This window comes from Nuphar pumila, chromosome 7 (assembly GCF_984573655.1).
Source record: "Nuphar pumila chromosome 7, dmNupPumi1.hap1.1, whole genome shotgun sequence".
NCBI classification, from domain to species: domain Eukaryota; kingdom Viridiplantae; phylum Streptophyta; class Magnoliopsida; order Nymphaeales; family Nymphaeaceae; genus Nuphar; species Nuphar pumila.
The window spans coordinates 96,265,731-96,287,179 of NC_143255.1; the positions used below are offsets into that span (position 1 = coordinate 96,265,731).

The window sequence follows — 21,449 nt, forward strand, 5'->3', positions numbered from 1 at the left end:
TGATTAACTAAAACAACTTTAAGCACATGACTTTACTAACTCAAAATATTATCATCATAAATTAGCTAAAAACTGGCAATGTCTAAATTAGGCTTCAATCAAACCATTTCCCTGATTTTAGGCATTGGTGTTTGCAGGTTTCTAGCAACCAAGTTCTTTGCACTCACCAAATTATGTGATGATGACACAAAAACAATAAATATGAATTACATATACATGTTATCTTGTGGCTTGAAGTTAGGGATGAGCATTGGGACAGGCAGACCATGATCATATAGGCCAGGCTTGGGCCACTGTTTAAGCTCTAGCTCTGTCTGAACCAGGCTTAGGCCCTGCTCATGCCTTGTCAATGGGCTAGTCAGACGTGCCTACAAAAAGCATCGACGTGGGTGAGAGGGCTCTTTTGCCGAGTCCCTGTGACATAGGTCACTAGGCTAAAATGTGTGATCCATGATACTACCCCGTTTTAAATGTGCCAACATGGAAGGCTGAAGAATACACAATGCACTGAGATGGCTAATGAGTCAGTCCACACACAATATCTACTAAAGAGTCAATGTTCATGCTTAAGGTAGACTTGAAGAGCTTTTGATCTATGGTATTCGGGCACTCCATTTTGCATACCCATGTCGACACCCAGACATGCCATTTATGTGATTTTTGTATTTATGTGATTATATATATATATATATATATATATATATATATATATATATATATATATATATATATATATATATATATATATATATATATATCCACATTTTTGGAATGGTAGTGTCGTACCCTCCCCACACCCGTACCCAGGTGACATAGCTTTTGATTCAATTAAATGGGTGTTCTTGTTTGATTGCCCATGGAATGTGTTTTAGTGCCAAATGGATGTTGTGGATCAAAGAGCTTGTTATTACAACTTCAACCTCAATCAGATTTAGGAATGCAAACATATGGACGAGGCATTCCATAAAATTCAAGAAGAATATGCAAAGTTTGTCACTTGTTGAAAGTAAGAGTGGTCTACAAATGGTATGAAATATCATATTTTAATCAACTTTAACACATGAAAAAGTAAATATAACATGATCTAAAGGTTAGATTTTGCATTTGGAGCTTAAATTTATGTAAATAAGTATATACCTCCATAAACCATAGTGATAAAAGTTTAAAACCGCAAAATATCAACAGTCAAAAACTCGGGAGATTTTGAAAATTTTTATAAATCTTGCATTTTTCGGCAAAATCTCAACAATAAAAAATAAATTTTAAAATATATAAAATTATTTTTTATAAGAAAATATAAATAAAATATATTTAAAAATAAAAATCTCAGGGGGTTTCACGATAAATATCTACTAAAAATGTAAATATTGTGATATTTGTCACGGTTTGAAAATCTTGCAAGAAATTACCATTTTAAACTTTCAGGCAATTTCTCACAAATATTATCACAAGATTTTTTATAAATATCACCATATTTGTCGCAGAGCCATAAACTATGGCGATATGGTACCAACATAGAAGCACACAAACACACACACTTATATATATATATATATATATATATATATATATATATATATATATATATATATATATATATATATATATATATATATATATATATATATATGAAAACCTACAAAATGGGCATAGTGCTAAATGAAACATGATATTGGATTTCCAAAGTTTTTATCAAAATTCTGACCTCGTAAATATAGTCAACATAATTGATTTACTCAAAATCGACACTTAAATCATGCATTTTGGATGAAATTTTGGTATTTAGTGCCTCAAAATTTATAAAAATTGTAAAACCTTATAAAAACCTAACAATGCATCAGAATCAAATGCTTCAAGAACTGATTCTTATAAAAACAAGCATATATATATATATATATATATATATATATATATATATATATATATATATATATATATATATATATATATATATATAATTTGTTCTGTCAGAATTTAAAAAAAAAACACCAAAAATCCAATAACATGTTTTCATTTAGCACTATGCCCATTTTTGTAGGTTTTCATTTCCATATTTATATATCATTGCCAATAGATTAGATACAAGCCTGGTCAATCCAAATTCAAACTTTCCCCAATGACTTTGACGTCTGAATATAGATGCAAATCTGGTGAAGTAGAGTTGAATCCGGATCCAAAACCTGTATGGTGAAACACTGATCCTGTATTCAGTTAAAATGGTTGAAAGTTGAGACCAATGTTGTCAGTATCGGTGCATATCGGCCGATACATATCAAATCGGCAGTCGATAGGCATCACCCCCAAATCTGCTATTTTTAATAAATATAAAAATTACTAAAAACAAAATTTTTAAAAAATTTTAATATTTTTGTAATGGTTTTAACATGTGTCACGTTCTGATTATCAGGTAATGTTTTTTTATTATTTTGTGGCCAATACCGATTCAATGGAGTATCTGTATCTGACCGATACAGCTGAATCGTTGGCCAAACTATTCAGGGCAGATACCGATATTGTCAACATTGGTTGGGACAAGTATTTTACATGTAAAAAATACAAATAGGCCTGGTTTAATTTGAAATTTTTGAATTAGTACATACAGATTGCCATTAAAGTTGTATTATATCAACCAATATGTAGTTGTTGAGCTCGAATGAAATAACTAGATGGTTAGGTGGCACTAACATTATTTACCGAGGGGTCTCTGATTCAAATCCAATGGGGTTATCCCCAGCTTGCCTATCAAAGAGTGAAAAATAAAAGTTGGAGCATGTAGGAGAGAGAGAGAGAGCACGTGCACACACCAATTTGGTTATCAACAAAAAGGGATTACCATTCAGCAGTAAAGAAAATGACCATACCTTGCAGCTAAACACGTTCAATCAACTTTATTTTGAATACCATAGCTGTTCTTCCAAAATCGCCGACAGGTAGCTTTTTAAAAAGCCCTCTTTTGCATGAGTTTTTTCATCTCAAAGCAAGTTTTTGTAAGTAACGTAACCACATAAATGCCCTATTAAAGACGCCTTTTTGAAAGCTTAAAATTTTTCAGGTACGTTTTTTTATTTGAAAAGCACATTGAAATGGTTTGGAAAAACATCTACACGAGTTTTTAATATACATTGATATCGTTTCTAAAAGAATCGGCACTAGTTTTTCAAAAGTTGATACAAAACATATATTTTTTGTAAACATACAGCTTATAAATTAAAATGGTCACACATTATATGTAAATCAATCAATATGTAGAATAGATTTTCACAAATTATAATATTTATTACTCTTACTAAAAACTGTTTTTTATGCAAAAAATTAAAGGCAAGCTGGGTTTAGGCAGACCCCTACAAAACCCTATATGGCAGAGGGATTCAAACCTGAGGCTTGAGCTTGGCACAGGACCCCGCTAACCACATGGGATACCACCTCAGTGGTTATGCAAAATTGTTAATAAAAATGAACTTGATACTCCTTTATAATGCAATAAAAAAGTGTTTCTATATAAGATGGTACGCGTTTCTCAAGTAATTGAGACAAGTTTCTTAAACATTTGGGACTTCAGTGTACGTCTTTCAGAGATGAGTTTTTGTACCCGTATCTGGTACTGGTACGCCTGATACACGATACGCTAGAGTGCATCTGAGTACCAATGTAACTATGCCTAAACCATTCATTTATGCCTTTCTGTGCACTGTTTCACCCTTTTGCAGAAACGAGCACCCCAGCAGAAAGGAAGGGTATGGGGTCCTTAACTTAAATGGGCACCTTCCTCCCTGGGAAACAACTTTAGCCCAAAAAGGGGCTCTCTCATGCGAAAGCCCCTTCCTGCCCCCAGCCGCGTAACATACGCCTCCAAAAACATATGTATTATCCAAACTCATTGATCTAAAGCATGTTACCTCATAAATGAACCAATAAACCCATATCAATGCCCCAAACTACTACAGAACAGTGAAATGACCATGTAAGATTTTACTCATTAGTACCAAATTTGTGGCATTAAGTCTTTCGAAAAAAAAATTGTGGCATGAAGCCTATTGAAAAAAAAATAATTTTGTGGCATGAAACTTCACAGCAAAGCCCTGTCCAAGATACAGACGGGGGACTCGGCTTGGTTGGTAGAAGCTGTCAGTGCACGTCTCATTGTGGTGGGACGTTGCAGGTTCAAAACCCAGTGGTACGTTGAATTATTGAATAATAACTGGTGGGGTCTGCCTAACCCCAGCTTGCCTTTGAAAAAAAACAACAACGTCCAAGATCTACTCATCAGTGTATGCCAGCAATTCAGGCAAACATTCAGCTTGGCATCAAAAGAAGTTACATGACTATCAAAATTCTTGAGCCTTGGCTGCTCATAGATATTCCATATTTCCTGGAATTTGGAAGAATAGTATGGGTCACTCCAGGTTCGTCTCTCACCCCCACAAACTGGTTTAGAGTTAATATCCAGAACCATTAGCCTGTGAATTTCCTCATCTCCTGGAGATATACAAAAAGAGTTCTTGAGTCACACGGCCTCATTGACCATCAAAACCATTTTTATTGTAGGCATACTCGGCGCCCAATATGTTTTTCAATGATTATATATATATATATATATATATATATATATATATATCAGCACCCCTTACAAATACTACTAAGACAGTCTACAGGCACTATACCATTAGGGTTTGAACCTGCAACTTCCCAACACAAGGTGACGTGCACTAGCTGCTCCTACCAGACAAGCTGAGCCCCGTTGGTGAAGATTATCCCTGGTTGTCAATACCAAACTGCTAATTTTCTCAACAATAAATCTAAATTCCTGTCAAAAGGCTGGCTGAAGAGCAGATGCATTGAGCCAAAAAACTGAGGAACTCATGTTATAGGAGCGACACGATCACTATGCAAGATTGCTAGAGAATGAGTTACTGTTCATATCAAGCTCGAAGAGAAGATTGAGGTTCAGAAAAGATCCAGATATGAAGCAGGTGAATCGGTTGGATTCGATGTGGTGATATTTTCATCCACTGTCTTGGTGCAGTCGATTCCAGTGTGATTACACAGAACTGCCAAGGGCCAACCCTGGTGGCCCTTGTATTTTTCAGATTCAGGAACAGAGCTGAAGTGGACCAAGAAACATGGAAGAAACAAGAACGCATGAGCCTAAGCATCATTTGGCCGCGAAGATCATGGAGTAAAGCTCACGTCCACATTGACAACAAAACAATACAATCTGAGGAAAACAAAAATCTAGAAATGATAAAAACAAGGAATGGCACAAAATAATTGATGCAGTACGATTATGCGTTGGGCACGTCTATAAAATTATGAATTTCCCATAGGGTAGGTAAGCCAAACCATGCTAAGACAGCGTACACCCTATGTCAATAGGTTTTACTATTATGGATAGTGAAATGTAATAGAAATTGTCTTGTATCAAGTGCACAAGATCATATAATGGAAGATATATGCTACCAGACAGTTTAAAACTTATCATAATTTATAGTACAAGCAGAAAGCATCTTGCACACAGGAAGATAATGGAATGAATACGTTACTGCCCGACTATATAATCAGATTGAAAAAAAGAATTGCCATAATTTTGTGTTAGCACAAGTATGCGTACATGCATCAAGTTGAATTCTTGCAAACAGGAACACATTAAAAATGTAATATTCCAGTTTCAGAGGCCTTTTATATAATGTTAAACAACAGTTCACAGACTAACAATAATTCAAAATTCATCCAAAGATGTATCATAAATTAGAGTCTGATCATTGAGGAGAGTACAAATCATAAATCCAGTAATTGATCAAAACTATGGAATTGTAATCAGTAGCAAGTCATCTCTTCTCCACAACCCACCAATTCCATTTGCACAGAACTCTCAAGTCTTTCACATATGCGTCATAAACATCACATTTAGACCATACACAAAAATTTATACATATCACTTAAGAAACCGCATACAACCATCTCAATTAAATAGACATACTTCAACGAATATCATTAAATGTCACCTTGGTTTAACAGCATAGCACAGAAGAAATAAAACAGGTGTTACATCATTAGTATACATTGAATCGTCTTCAGAAGAACGAAATTACAAAAAAAAATCTAAGAACAAATTAACACAAAAATAACAAAAGTATATAAATAATCATCTAGGGTCTTCTATAGCCATTGACCACAATGATCGCAAATGCAGACTCAACAAAAAATAGCAACAAGCAAACCATATACAAACCCTTTAAAAAAGGAGACCTTCATTGAAATCAAATGTTAGGAGAGTTCTAAATGACATACTGCTCGTTGCCACAGAATCATTTTTGATAACCTTGGAACAACAGCAGCAGACACACTGCTATATATAAATGAAACTATTGGTTTCCTTCCCTTGGACTTGCATTGTGTTTCTGACCAGCGGTACTTGTGGAATTCTGCTGCTGCTGTTGCATCTGATAAACAGGTACCTGGTTGGTTTGTTGTTGTAACTGGAATAACTGAGGATTAATCTGCAATTGTGCAGCCTGTGCATCCCCCAACTGCGCGGTAGCCAATTTCAGGCGCCGAACCTCCTCAGTTAGTGCTTCGTTCAAAGCTGCATGTTTTCTCGTAAGTAAGATGCACTGAAACCATAATGCAATAACATAGGTGGCTGTGGAAGAGTGAAGATACAAAGGTGTTTTGCAAAACAAGGCTTCATTAGAAACATCAACATGAAGCTGCTGCAGATATTGAAATCAGTGACAATGAAATAGTCAGTTAAAAGCAGTCAAGCAAATTAGCATTTGCATAATTATCGCAAGAAGGCCACTCAGAATTTTAGTGCAACAATTAGTGAAACTCAACTGTTCTATCATAGAAGAAGGATGGACTGACCTCCCTTTCAAGAATGACACAACACACACTGCAAATGATGTTCACAACCAAAAGTATGCCATGCATCCGTGGGATATTATGCCTCAAAGCCAAGGCCAGTTACCTCATCATCATGGTTGTAAGTTATAAAGACAACTTGAAACAAGTCAACCCACCCACAAGTGGCTCAGTCTGAGGTTGATATTTTTGTGAGGTCAACAATATAATCTCAAGCCGGTGTCAGGCTCATTTGAATAGATTTAGCCAGCTAAGCCTGCATGGATTAGATCACCTTGGCACAGTTGTCAAATCAAAAGCACATATATCATTTTTATGCATCATTGAGGACCCCAAAAGTAAAAAAGGAAAAAAGGAGCTGCACCACTGGTATGCCACTCAGTCCCCATTTCTGGAGGTCAAGGATTCAGTTCCCTTCACCTTTGCTAATTTTTCTTTACAAATAAACCTTAACTGAGTCGAGCTTGAACAACCAGGTTTACAAAAAGAGGTCAGAGCGTGCAAGAGGGTGTATCAAGAACAGCCTAGTCATGGTCATTTCATGCGCAGCTGTAGCTATACCAGATGCAGAGGAAAACCAGCAAACTGAAACTGTCTTTTGTAGAAGACAATATGTTACACGGATCCCTTTTGCAGTTAGAACATTACTTTCCCCCTAACATAGCCAACATTGCATAATAACAATAAAGATATTATATATATATATATATATAATTTATTTTTTTATTTGCTACAATCAGTTGTACTTATAATCGAGTTGGAATCTCATGATGCTAGTTGTTTTGACTCAATCTATTCTAACCTCATAGATATGTTCAGCATAATCGATTTAGTAGGAATAGACTCTTGGTTCATTTTTTCGACAAAACAACATGTTTTTGAGTTGGAAAAAAATCAATACATTCATAGCCATTGATTTTTGGATCGCCAGAAAAACCTGTGTACTGGTTGGATTCTGAGGATCCAAAAGCCGGTTCCCACTAAATAAAACATGTAGATCACGTCTATGGTGTTAGATGTGACAAAAATATAAAAAAAAAGTACAGTTTTACTAAGTCGACTGTAGCAAATATATATATTTGATTGGAAACACTGGCCAAAACTTGTCACTCTTAACAGTTTAGTCCTGAAAATTCATGTGAGACATCATAAACTAAGTCACATGTTTCGTTCTCAAGAATTTTCTGGCAAGGAAAATCCTGTAAAGTTTTAGTTTTTTTTTTGGAAAATATCAGAAAATCTTGGTAAATTTAAGGATAAAAAAGCAAAAAAATACAGAAAATATTTAAAAAGAAGAATAAAAACTACAATTCCAATTGCAATGTATTGGAAACAAAGCCCAAATTAAATTTATTGCAAATTTTCAAATGTTGTGAATTTAGTGCAATAAATTCAAATTATCATCAATATTTGTGACTATGTTATGAAGAACATGTAAAATAACATTAATCCCTTTTTTGGATAACAGGGTCTAGCAGCTTCAAAAGACCAAAAACAGTATTCGGTCAGAAAATTCCTGTACACATCAAACAGAGACTTTATGTCCCTTCTATCTCAAAGTCAAAAGTAATAATTACAACAAAAGCATATTTTAATGTGAATTTAGTGCATGTGTTTTTTTAAGTGTATGTGAGTGGAATGTTGGACCACTATCATATTGACATGAATGGTACCCACTGTTGAACATCAGTTATTTGCAAAGAATTCTCAATCGCACTCCCCACATTTCAGAAAATGCGAAAATTTCCAGAGAATCATTCGAAAAGCATTAAAAAATATTTCCAAAACAGGTAAAGCCATTTGTATTGAAACAAGCTTACTGTCTCAGCATTCCTTGATGACTGCTCAAGTGATTTTGCAGTATACTTCTAACTTGAGATGAAAAACTTTGTCTAAGATTAAGAAAATTCTTGTGCTAATAAAGAAACAGCATTAAAATGCCAACCGTCAACCAATGAATATAGCATATGCTTATAAACAGTGTAGTGCTCTTTCCAGTTTCCAAAAGTATACATTGAAAGATAGCTAGATCAAACATCAGCATCATTTCAGTTGCTACATCACATTCTCAGTTGGAAGCATATAAAATCAATGCATATAGAATGCAAAAATTCTCCAAGTTACCATCTCTTAGCTGTGCTTGCTGTTCCATAGCTTGAAGCCGAAACTTTAGCTCATTGTTTTGGCTTGAAAGTCCAGCAGAATCCCTCTGCAAGGAAAAGGAACATTTTGATAACAAACAATTAAGACACAGCTGGTACAAGAGTGACACAATGTTATGTCTGAGCAATATCGAAGCGCTCACCTGCAGCAATGTCAACTGTGCAGATAATGTGGTGGCTTCCGTCTGCAAAGTTTGTACCTTGTGCTCTAATTCTGAAATATAGCGCATTTTCCGTTCCTTTGACCGAGCAGCTGACTGGCGATTAGCCAATATCCTGAAGCACAATTTTACATCAACAAAACAAATATAACATATTACCATAATGTTATTCACAAATACAAGGAAGATATCTTGCAATTTAGAAACACTATCTAAAGTTATAGAAAAACCTAACATAAATCTTTATGCTCAACACTGCGTGGAACTTAAACAGGTCTGGGAACAGATACTGCAGGTTAATGATTCTTTGCCTTAACAGCAGAATCAAACACACTTTCTACAATCTAGCATCAAGTGCGGTGTGCTTAATGAGAAACATCAAAGGGAAAAAATTATCAATGCATAAACATGTATGTGAAACATAAAACACAACTATAAAGCACCTTTTAGCACGTTTGGGATCTGTCATTGCAATCTCTGCAAGTTTTTCACTGGCCATGATCTTCTTTAGTTCATCACCACTAAATTCGCCACTCCCAAACTCCAAGCTGAAAGGAGCTGTTCCATCCATGGAGTTGCTGCGAGAATGTCGAAGTCCACCATTCCCTGGTGATGGAGGCAATTTAGGACTGTCTTCACAGAAATTTGGCATCCTTCCCATGAAGCTATCCATTGAAATACTTCTGCAGTGACGAGAAGTGACGGTATGGGGAGTAGCGTCAGGGTTGCGTTTGTTTCCCTCTCTTTTCTCTTTCTCTAGCAACAGAGAAGGATTTGCACCTTGTAGGTCACTGCTGGTTTCATTAACACTGCTCTCAGCATCATTATCACTGCTGTCAATGATGTCATCTTTCATGTAATTTTCCTTGGTACCACTGGTTCCACTATCCAAATCATCATGATTTTCAGAACCCTGCTTGTCTGAAACTCCACTGCTGTTCAAAGCGTCCATTGTATCCAAGTTCATATAAGCTGAGAACAGATCATCTGCAACCTCTCCTTCAGATTTTCTCTCGCCCATCTCTTCAATATTCCGGTTGGTGGTTTTATCCCAATCAAGTTCTTGCTTGATTTTAGGCCCAAAATTCTCCTTCAAAGAAGCAGATCGGTCAAGGAAGTTTTGCTGAACAAATCTTGGCGAGGGCAGTGATCCTCCAGCGAAAGCAAAAGGAATTTCGCTATGGGACCGCCTGTGGGCTTTACGGGGAGGAAGGGAGTCAGGGGCACGAGCAGGACTGCCACGAGCAAAAGGATGGGGCGACGTGTTCTGCGGTTGACCACCAACATCTCTTTCCTCCATGGAGACATCGACGGAGATCGGGTCTGATAGAGAAGAAGATGAGTCCCGATAGGGTGATGGGCTCAATGGGGGCAACGAGTCCAGGGAGAAGAATGCTGGCTGGGACAACGAGCGTGAATGTGAGGGAGCCGGGCCTGAACCAGAAAAATGGATCTGAGAAAGCTGTGAACTGGGAGGACGGGAAGAGACCGGGACTGGAGATGCCGGGGGGAAATGCGGGTGGGATGGGGGCATGCCGACGCGCTTGTTCTCCGGACTAAGACTCTGGAAATGACGCCCTAGGGCTCGGATTTGGGAATTAGTCGACTGCAGGAGCTCGATTTTGCCTGCCTGCTGTTTCTGGATCGAAGAAGACGAAGTCCCGAATGGAGATTGGAGGCGTTGGATCAGATCCGCACGTGCCTCCCCCATTTCATCCATCAAAATCGACCCCTTCTCTCCCTCTTCTCCCCCAACAGACACCACAGCCAACTATCCTCTAACTCTAACCGAAAACACTCACTCCTCCTCACTCAGATGCTTCAGAAACCCCAAATTCATCTCGTCGAGAGAATGAAACAACAACTATCTACTCAACCCGCGACCCCTCGTTCACACCCATTCAGATTCATCAGAAATCCAATTTCCTCCGAATGCACCCGTCGACAGACAAGCATCATCATCAACAACAACAACAACAACAACAACGATACACTCCACGCAAAGAGGCTCAGATCCTTCAGGAAACCCTGATCTCTCCAGATGCGTCCAAATCACAGAAGAGAAACACGAGCAGACGAAAGAAACAAAACGAAATCCAAACCAAAAGCAGAAATGAGCAACTCAAAAGCAAGATTACAGCAGCAGCAGAAGAAGAAGAAGCAGAAGAAGAAGAAGAAGAAGAAGAAGAAGCTAGTTAGCAGAGAAACACGGCATCCCAGTACGTCCAGAAGCGAAAGCCTAGGCCTAAACCCTAAACCTCCAGAAAGGAGAAGAATGCACCAGAATCAGCGGAGGAATGCCGTAACAAGCGAAGAGAAGGGCCTTGCCTCCACTATTTCCGGCCACAGCCACCGCAATGCCACCGGAGAGTGGCGGAATTTGGCCGGAAAACCACCGACACGGGCGTCTTTCCGACGATCAAGGGTCGAAGCAGCGACTTAAGAGAGAGAGAGAGAGAGAGAGAGAGAGAGAGAATCGCGGAATTCCGATCTCATTTCGCCCTGATTTCATCCGCATTTCATTTGGACCGAATTTGGGTTTCATTCCGACACCTTACTCTTCGTCTTCTTAAATACCGACATTTTATTTTGCGCAATTTTTACTTCTTCCCAACTATTTTTCATAATTCGCTGTTTTGCCCCTCTACCTCCTTAAAAACCTTTTGAACTACCTCAAATTTTTAAAAAAATATTGGAATGGCCCCAACGATTTGTTTCATTATTGGTTTTGAATGTGATGGATAAGTTGTACCTAAGCCTAAGGGCACGTTTGTCACCCGTGGAAGAAAACATTGGACTTTGATTTATGCCATAGCTTAGTAACAAATATAGGTAATATTTTAATAAAATTCCTCAAAAAATATTCTAATGATTCTAAAATATTACAATGTATTTTGTGATATCAACACCTTCATTTTTCATATTTTAACTTTTTCATTTTTTATATATTTATAGTATGTTTTAACATTTATTCAAGATGATATTTCCTCAAGATTCTCAAAAAGCAATTGCATTAATTTATCACAAGGTGGTCCCTCAGTGAGCAATCTTAACACCAAGATGAGCAGCACTTTGTTGTAGCTATCAATAAAGGAGATAATTAATAGAAGAACCATGATATCTTTGTTCTAATCCCGCTAGGGATGTAAAAGGGTCGGACTCCAGTTGTATCTACGCATTACTGAGATCCAATCTAACCCTGATCCATATTTAGATTTGGAATCGAATGGAATGAGCTAAACCTTAATCTTGATCTGACTAGCATGAAATCCAACACTTGTACGTATTCACATTTGGATTTTAGTCAGATTCGGACTTAGATTCATAATAAAAAATGGGTACCAAATCTATATCTGAATCCAACTTTTGCTAACAAATTCGACTTAAAATATTAGGATTTGGGTAGAATATCAGATAACATCAAACCGGTTGACCAAAACAAAGACAAAAGTTTAAAATGATGGTAAAAGAGTTGTGGAGGCATTTGGAATAATGATGAATTCATGAAAAACTAGTAAAAGAGTTATTCAGCATTCTTTAAACCAAAAGGAGAGGGGGGGGTCCCGTAATTACAATGAAGAACAGGCCCATGGGATGTAAAACTTCCTCCCCGCCTTTGGTTTTTTCCTTTCCCTCTCCCCGTCGTGATCTCCGCTCCCTTGTCGGCTAACGCCGTCAGAAGGAAGGCGCCTCGCGACGGCGACGGCGACGCTGACGTTCACGTCCGTCAATCACGCCGTGAAGTCCACGTTTTACCTCCCGCGTTTTTTCCCACCACCTCCTCCTACTCCTCGACCGCCACGGCCCCCCCTTCTCGGGGATCGTGACAAACATCATATGATGAGGTCACCGTTTGACCTGAACGAATGGAGACTCTCCGTAACACGTGGATGCGGGCCCCGCGGTCTACGACGTGGCATGAAATGATTCACTGACTATGTGGGACCGGATTGGCTAATGGGATGTGGACACATGAGGAGGGTACGGCGGGGAGATTGGTGGGCCCCGCCGCTTGTCATGCCGCATAATTGCTCAAGAATGGTGACTTTTGGTTAGAAGGGGGGGTTTGCTTATTGATACATATCATGGTTGCCCACTTTTGAGTTAAAATTGACTCGTGATAGCTCGGACCACTCGTGAAGCTTTGCAACTAGGGAAAATGTGGGCTAGGATCCCATGGGTAGGAAAAAATCTTTGATCATATTTGTTTTTAACGTTAAAAATATGAATTTTTTAAGATTGAAAATTGGGTAGTTGTCGATTTTGAAAAATACTACATACACGCACGATTCAAGAAACAACTTCTAATCAAAACATGTAGATCATATTTGGAAGGTTGGAATTGAACCAAACTAAAAAAAATGAAAGAAAGTTTCACTTGTTGATAGGGATGGGCAGTGGATCTTTTGCCCTGTTTGGGTTGGGGATGGAGGTTAAAATAAAAAACCTTGTGAGGTTGAAGGCAGGGATAGACTTACTCTTGCACCTGCCCCGTCTCCTATCTCCGTTAAGCAAATTATTATTATACTCTTATATATATATATATATATATAACCCTAACTTAAAACTTTTTTTTGGAATCTCTTGTCTCTCCTTCTATTTCTTCTAACGAGACTTGCAAGCTCTCATTTCTCTCCTCTCCTTTCTCAAATGGTAGAAGTCGACAATGATGAAAGGACCGAAGAATTAGGGTTCCGCCCTGCCTCGCATTGTTTGAATCAAGGATGAAGGATATGAAACGAGGATGGAGGTTAACATCAAAACCCGCGTGGGGATAAAAGCAAGGATGGAGGGCAAAATTTTGATCCCCCGCCCAGGTCCAGTGCCTTCCCTACTTGTTTTTTTCTTTGATTGTCGTAATTCTCTTGTCCCCTTAAACCAACATCATCTGCCTCTTCAAAAGATCAATGACGCCAATGCTATTGAATGTATTGGTTCAAAATTAATATTAAAGTATACAGAGAGCGTGAACAAAACCAAATCAAACACAAGGTGGCTAGACTAGCCCATGTCAGGGGAATTGGGATTCATACACAACAATCTGATAAGTAAGATCATCATGTAAGGCGTCATGGGGCCCATGCACTGTTGACATGTGATTGGTTGTTATGATATTTCTTACGACATTGCCTATGATTGAATTGCATCCCTAGTCGATAGGGATGTGTCATTTGGATGAGAAAAGATAAATCTGGTTCTAATCCAAATTAGTGGGATTTGGAGTGAGATGGAAAAAAATGAAAAGTGAATATGGATCCGACTAACTTAAAACCCTATATTTACACTTAATAGGGTTCAGGTTTTAGTCGGATTTGGGTTGGGTTTTAATGAAAAACTCAATGCCGGATTTGGCTACTGACTAATTGGATTCGAATTCAGTCAAATGTCGGTAGGGATGGCAATGGATCGGGGTTGGGGTGGGGGACAAGGTCTCTACCCCTGCTCTGTCTCAAAATCTTGCCCTCCATCCTCACACTAGTTTTAATTTTAACCTCTATCTCTGCCTCTATCCCAGTTTCATGTCCTCCATTCTCGGTCCAAATGAGGTGAAGCGGGCCCGTTTCCCCCGGTCCACTGCCATCCCTAGATGTCTGACCCATTGACATCTCTACTGTTGAAAGACTTAATTAAGAACTTGTTATTTTGGGGGGAACTTAGGCTTGAAAGATGACTGCTTGGCTGCCGCTCACATTACCAATCAATGGAAGAAAAAAAAAAAACTTGGATTTTTTTGTTTTTAAGAAATGATCCTAGAAATTCAGTTATTTATGTTGCCCTCCTTACAGCAAACATTAATTATTAAAATGAGCTTGGCCCAAGCTCATGACAAGTAAGCTTAGGCTTGATCAAATTCGTATTGAGCAAAAAAAAATGTTTGAACTAGGCAAGCTCAGCTCATTTACCAGCATAAGGCATAATTAGCTAAATCGTGGTTTTGTTTTTGTTTTTTTTTAATGGTCCCAACTTGATTAAGGTAAGAGATTCTCAAAATGTATACGGACCTAACCTAAACTTGGCTCCAGCCTAACCAACCTAGCATATGGATCATGATGCATGTTTTAAACAGTACCTTAACAGTAAATGCCTGACTTAGAGGGGTCGAACGAGATAGCTGGATAGCAAGGTCACACTATCATGACGGAGGGGTCTCAAGTTAGAATCCCAAAAAGGTTATCCCCCGGCTTGCCAATAAAAAAAAAATTGTTTTACATAATTCAGCATATTACAATCATGTTGACCCATGGCTGACTGGCTTAGACTGAAGACCAAGGTGCAGTTTTTTCCCAGCGCATCGTTGACTAAATGAGTAGGGCATAGACCTGCAACCCTGTAGTCGGACTGGGCTTAGCAGGCTAGGTCCACATTGTAAGTCGGTTCATACTGTTTTGTAAGGGGCATATTAGTCAGAAATATCACTAAAGAATTTGGATTCATCATAACAAAATTTAAGAATTATAGATCTTGATACTTTCATAATATCACTTAGATCTTGATACTTTCATAATATCACTTATTTCCAATACATATATCAGCCTTATTTAACAATGCAAGTTTTCATGAAATATTATCAAGAGTATTTAAACTATTAAAAATCTGAAAACAAATCCGTACATGTCAGTCTCCATGTCCAGTCATGTCCACACGAACATGCAGCCAAAACGGCGTGCCCCTCCCCTCGACATTTTTTTTGATATTTACATGGAGAAACCGCCCCAAGGATCAAAGACCTAGTCGTGCTCGCTCTGGCTGCCGTACTTACGATCACTATCCTGACAGCGTAAAACTCTGTGGGCTTACTCCTTACCCCTAGAGCCCTTAAAGAGTCACCACACTTTGGCTTGTGCAAGGGGTGATGCCCATGGGATTTAATTCTAGACCGATATGTCAAACCCCTTTGGGCGCAGATCAGGTCATAGTGAACATGAGCGTTTTTGCTCATGCGGACATCGTGGCCGTCTGTTTGCATTTTGGATGAATACCACGTGGTTTTGTTGACTTTTGAGCTTTTTAAAATGCAAATCTGACGGCCATGATGTCAGCATGAGAAAAAATGCTCATGTTCAGCATGACCTGATCCGCTTCCAACCCCTTTGGGGGGCTTCGTGTCCTCTTGACATACATTGTAACTTTAACAAGCTCTTTATCTTTTGATAATTTTTAATAATTTTCTTTATTTTATGTGTTTTTCAATTTTAAATATATCAATATTTTGCTCAAAAAAATGTTTAATCTCTCTAAGAAAACAATCTTGATAACATGATTCTATGGATAATTCTAGAATTTTAGTTGTAGTGGCAAGCATGCACATAGTTGACAGACAATGGGCAATTGAGGGGCACCTCACTATGCAATCAACAATGTAGACGTGCAGACAAGCACCCTACAATTATGGGCACAATTGCCCCCAATGAGGGTGCACGTCTTTGCTTATTGATTCATAGATGACTTGAATGCTTGCCTAGAAACAGATGAATGCGTGTGGGAAGGAGAAAAGTGAAGAAAGTAGGGGAAGGAAAAAAAAAGTGAGAGCATAGGTAAAGAATTTCTATTAAGAGACAAGGAGAGTTTTTTTTTTTTTTTACAGTCTATTTCTTTAAGGCTTTGAGTGTCCAAAGTTCATGAAGAAGTGCAACACGTTTCCCACTGTGCATTTTATAAATGTTCACGGCACAAGAAAGGGAGACGGTTGGTCCTCTCCCAATGATTCCACCTTACTCTTGATTTGCTTTGTGTGATCTTCTGTGGGGTAAATGGTAAAAAAAAAAAGAGGGCAGTGATATATGTTCACCAATCACCATGGTAAATTATATGCAAATAAAGGTCAAGACTAAAAAAAAAAGAGGAGTGATTTGTTCACCATGGTGAATATATGTAAAGGCCAAGACCAAAAGTTGTAGTCAAGCTTGTGTCTGTTCCTCCAGAAATTAACAGAGAACAAGAATTGGGGCGATTTCTAGAAAAAGGTAGACTTGGAGCAACTATTTTCTAGTGTTATCTAAAGATCCCGAGCCCCAAAGGGAGTTGGGTAGTGAGGTGGGTCCTTGCTGCTAAACAATTCTCATGGGCGTCGCCTTTCTCCATTAAGCCAATGCCTAACTTAGGCCCCACGAGGCAGGAGTCGTAGCCTTGGAGTTTTACTCTACCGGCACGACAGCCGTAGGTATAACAGGCTGAGCCAATCAGGTCTTCATACCTAGGGATCGCAGTGGGGCGGGTCTGGGGACAAGGTCTCCACCCCCGCCCCGCCTCAAGATTTTATCCTCCACCCCCGCCTCCATCCCCAGCGGGGAATGGATTTTATCCTCCATCCCTGCCTTCATCCCCGTTTCATGTCCTCCATCCCCGGTTCAAACGGGGATGAGGCGGGGTGGGGTGGGGCGGGGAAAAGTGCACATCCATCCCCCACCTCCACCCCCGGACGGGGATGGATTTTAACCTTCGTCCCCGCCTCCATCCCCGTTTCATACCCTTCATCCCCGGTCCAAATGGGGCGAGGCGGGGCGGGGGCCCGCTTTCCCCCGGTCCACTGCCATCCCTATTCATACCCATGTAGTTTCTTTGGGTTATAAATAAATAAATAAATAAAATTCACACAAACACTCACACGAATGAAGGTTAATATTCATATATTCTAGTGTTTTCCATAATGCAATGACGTCAGCCACGGGAGGATACAGCATCCACCGTAAAGGCTAGACTTTAATATATTCCGCCATAAATAGGGCAGTCAATGGGTCAGGTTGGAGTTAGGTTCTAATCAAACCCATAACCATAATTAAAATTTGTTATCAACATATAAAACCCAAAAAAGGAGAAAAAAGAAAAAAGGGGTCAGCTATGTAAGACACTGCTAAAGCCCAGGTCGCATTTAAATTATCTGCATTAAACATCGGATAAAAGAGGGTCAGATCAGGCTTGACCCGGCACTATACACAAATCTGACTCAAATCTCATACTAATGTTTTGGGTCTGGTTACGATTTGGTTTAGAAAAGCCTCTTACATGTCACAAAGAACGTGATAAAAACCCCGTTCTCCATTAAGCCAACATGCAGAAGATACAAGTAGGGCCAGGTCTTTAAAAAAGATTAAAAAAAAAACTGTTATTTTATAATCAATAGTATGACACCTTCAATAGTACACAATATTTACCCCATATATAATATTTACGAAAAATGATAGTATTGTACGACAAATATGACATGTTTTCCCAAATACCTTGAAATTTTTGAAATTTACCCGCTGCCCAAAACCATAAATAAGAATTTTTTAGGACCTTTTTACACTTCGCACAAGTGAACCTCATGAAGTTCGCGTGATATATTGTTCCTTCTATTGGATAAGGCAAAACTTCACTTAAATTTTATATTCACATGTATTTTTTGTGGTTATCAAGACCTTCTTATGATCATAACTTCACAAATACCTTAGTAAAATCAGATATTTTATACTAAAGTCGTTGGATATTGTATGAACCTCCCTTCTCATTTCTATAACCCTCACTTAAATGTATATTCACAGCTTTTTTTTTGCGGTCCTCAATAAGTACGTAAATATAACTTATGTGAACATCTTTTGATCGTAACTTCACAAATGCCTCAGTAAAATCTCATATATTATAAGAAGATTGCATATCTAAATGTATAGAGAAACACAAATATGTTACTAACTGCGCAAATATTACAACAAAACCACATATCTAAATGTGTGATGTTCTTTCATGTTTGTAATTTTTTTACTAGAATAAATGTGACTCTTCAAGAGTATAAAAAAAGATTGTTTGCACCCAGGGCTATTTTTACATATTCTAGGGTTTCTTTGGGGGTCCCCAACTTTCTTCATCTTCTTCAACAAAATGAGGTAACTTATTCAACAAGTTTTTCATCAACTATTTTCAGTCAATTTTTTTGTGTTATTCATCGGTGACACTTCATTGTTTAGCTTTCCAGATTCATCAACGGTGAGTTTTTCATTTAGCACATTCTTAACAACAAGTTTTTTCGGTAAGTACAATATTTTTGACGAGTTTTTTTTTATAAACATATTCTTAACAACGAGTTTTTATTGTAAGCACAATATTTTTGATGAGTTTTTCGATAAATACATTCTTAACAATGAGTTTGACTGGTAAGCATAATATTTTTGATGAGTTTTTTTTCATTAACCCATTTTCTTAATGTTTATAAAATACCGAGAACACTAAGCCTACATATTTCAGCATATTTTTATATTGTTGCATCTTCTCTCTTGTACCTTTTTTTATCCTTCATACAAAAAATATACCTATAATCAGTATATTAAAAACTATAAGAAACTACTTTTGATGCTTTGGCGATGGCTATGATCACTTTTTTTTTTATGCCTAGAGGCATTGCAATTTTTTTTTCTTATTTGATACAATTAAACATTGTTTGATGTTTTTTAAGCATGTTTTTTGTTAGCTTTTCTGGAATGCTTAATTTACTTTAAGTTGTTTTGTATGCAATGGTATTAGTGCTCATAATGAATAAATTTTGTACTTCATAGTGTTGTATATACTTTAATGTCAAACATATTAATTTTATATATGTTGCAAAATATCTTTTTGCAGAGTTTGACACAATATGGAGACTAAGAAGTTTGTATTTAAGGAGCCCACACTCACATGGTCTACTAGTGATAGAGCATATTAAGAATTGCCAAAAAAAAAACTACGTACTTGTTACGACAATGAAGCCATACATGATACTTCAAGTACAAGGTTTTGATGATGAGCAAGTGGAATCAACTGCATTTCAGCTAAGGCTATGAAGAAATTGAAGAATTCAGTGAAGAATCTTTGAAGACTAGTGTGCATATGTTTAATTCATTAAAATTCTTAGATTCTTGTAAGAGCCTTACTTAGAGTGCATATTTAGGTTGCATTTCACCTTAAAAGTCTTTAGAAAAACTTTTCTAAAAGAAACTCTTTTGAAAATCTTTTTAGAAAACTCTTTTCTTAAATTTTCATGTTTATTAGTCGACCAATAGACTTATCAGTCGACTAATCCTTTCGCGCTATATTTTCTAAAAAGTCATTCTTGTCAAATTAGTCGACCGAAGGTTTTATCAGTCGACTGGACAGAATGTCTGTTTTCTGAAAAATTAGCAGCAGTCGACTAATGGTTTTATCAGTCGACTGAACAGAACATGTGTTTTCTGAAAAAATTTAGCAGCAGTCGACTAATGCTTTTTATCAGTCGACCGAACAGAATGTTTGTTTTTCAGAAGTTTTTAGCAGCAATCGACTAAAAGGTTTTTCAGTCTACTGATGATATTATCAGTCGACTAACTTTTCTCAAGTCGACTAAGTTTCAAAAGTTCAGATTTTCAAACGGCTCGATTAACAGATCAGTCGACCGACGATAACTGTCAGTCTACTAATAACTAACTATTAGTCGACTAACTGATGTTTCAGTCGACTAATTTTGCCGTTTTCCTGAAACTTCAAAAAAGGCGTGTCTTTTCATTTTTCAAACGTTTTGATGGTTCAAAATGGACAGTTTTGACACTCTTTCATACTCTCAACGTATGGAATATTTTAACTATAAATATGAGTGCATTCTACACTCAAAAACATATAAAATTCAATAGAATTATATTGAATTACTTCTTGCTTTTCACTCCTATTCATTCAAGTATTTGTTTTCTCACTCACGTGATATTTTCACTTCAGTTTTTCACTCAAATCACTTTGAGAGATAGTGAATTCGTGAGTAGAGTGTTTCAACAACCTCAAAAGCCAATTGCATCTCATTTGCATTCAAAAGGAAGGCTCATAGGTTGTATTGTAAGTTGTTATTTCTTTTCTGTAAAAAGAAGGACTCCTTGGTGTAAAGGAGTTGTTTGCTTTCAGTGGGATTGTTACTGAAAGTGGGACTGATTATGGTCTGTGTGATCTTGTAGTTTACAAGGTTGATAGTGGAAAATCTCAAGTGGGTTTTGCTTGGGGACTGGATGTAGGTCGGGTTTGACCGAACCAGGATAAAATCTTGTGTTCTTTGTGTGTTTGCTTTGAGATTTGCAAAATCATTCAATATTCCACAGAAATTTTTAAAAGCACTATTCACCCCCCCCCCCCCTCTAGTGCTTGTTGCCTCTATCCTAGTGCACTTTCAGTACTATGTCATTCTATGTATTTTTTGGCGACGATAATAAAGACATCAACTTGTCCTCTATGATATTTTTTGGTGATAACGAGGATGTAGTTTATCAATCCCAACATTTTACAAGAACTCTCACATGAA

The 21,449-nt window shown here is 37.6% G+C and overlaps 1 protein-coding gene across 1 annotated transcript; it reads right to left on the bottom strand.

The window, feature by feature from the left end:
* Positions 1-6,231: 6,231 nt before the first annotated feature.
* Positions 6,232-11,657, bottom strand: LOC149832545 (bZIP transcription factor 29-like). Its single transcript, XM_090014557.1, has 4 exons — positions 9,628-11,657; positions 9,167-9,299; positions 8,986-9,070; positions 6,232-6,583 (listed from the first exon to the last, which is right to left on the bottom strand). The coding sequence occupies exons 1-4, from the start codon at positions 10,902-10,904 to the stop codon at positions 6,363-6,365; spliced, it is 1,716 nt and encodes a 571-aa protein (XP_089870683.1). The 5' UTR covers positions 10,905-11,657; the 3' UTR covers positions 6,232-6,362.
* Between the last annotated feature and the right edge of the window lie 9,792 nt (positions 11,658-21,449).

Excerpts from the sequence above, each read along its gene's own strand:
- LOC149832545 (XM_090014557.1), bottom strand. The coding sequence starts at position 10,904 with ATGGATGAAATGGGGGAGGCACGTGCGGATCTGATCCAACGCCTCCAA. Across the intron at positions 9,300-9,627 it reads GATCCCAAACGTGCTAAAAG|GATATTGGCTAATCGCCAGT; the intron begins GTGCTTTATAGT and ends ATTGTGCTTCAG. Across the intron at positions 9,071-9,166 it reads CACAGTTGACATTGCTGCAG|AGGGATTCTGCTGGACTTTC; the intron begins GTGAGCGCTTCG and ends TTTTCCTTGCAG.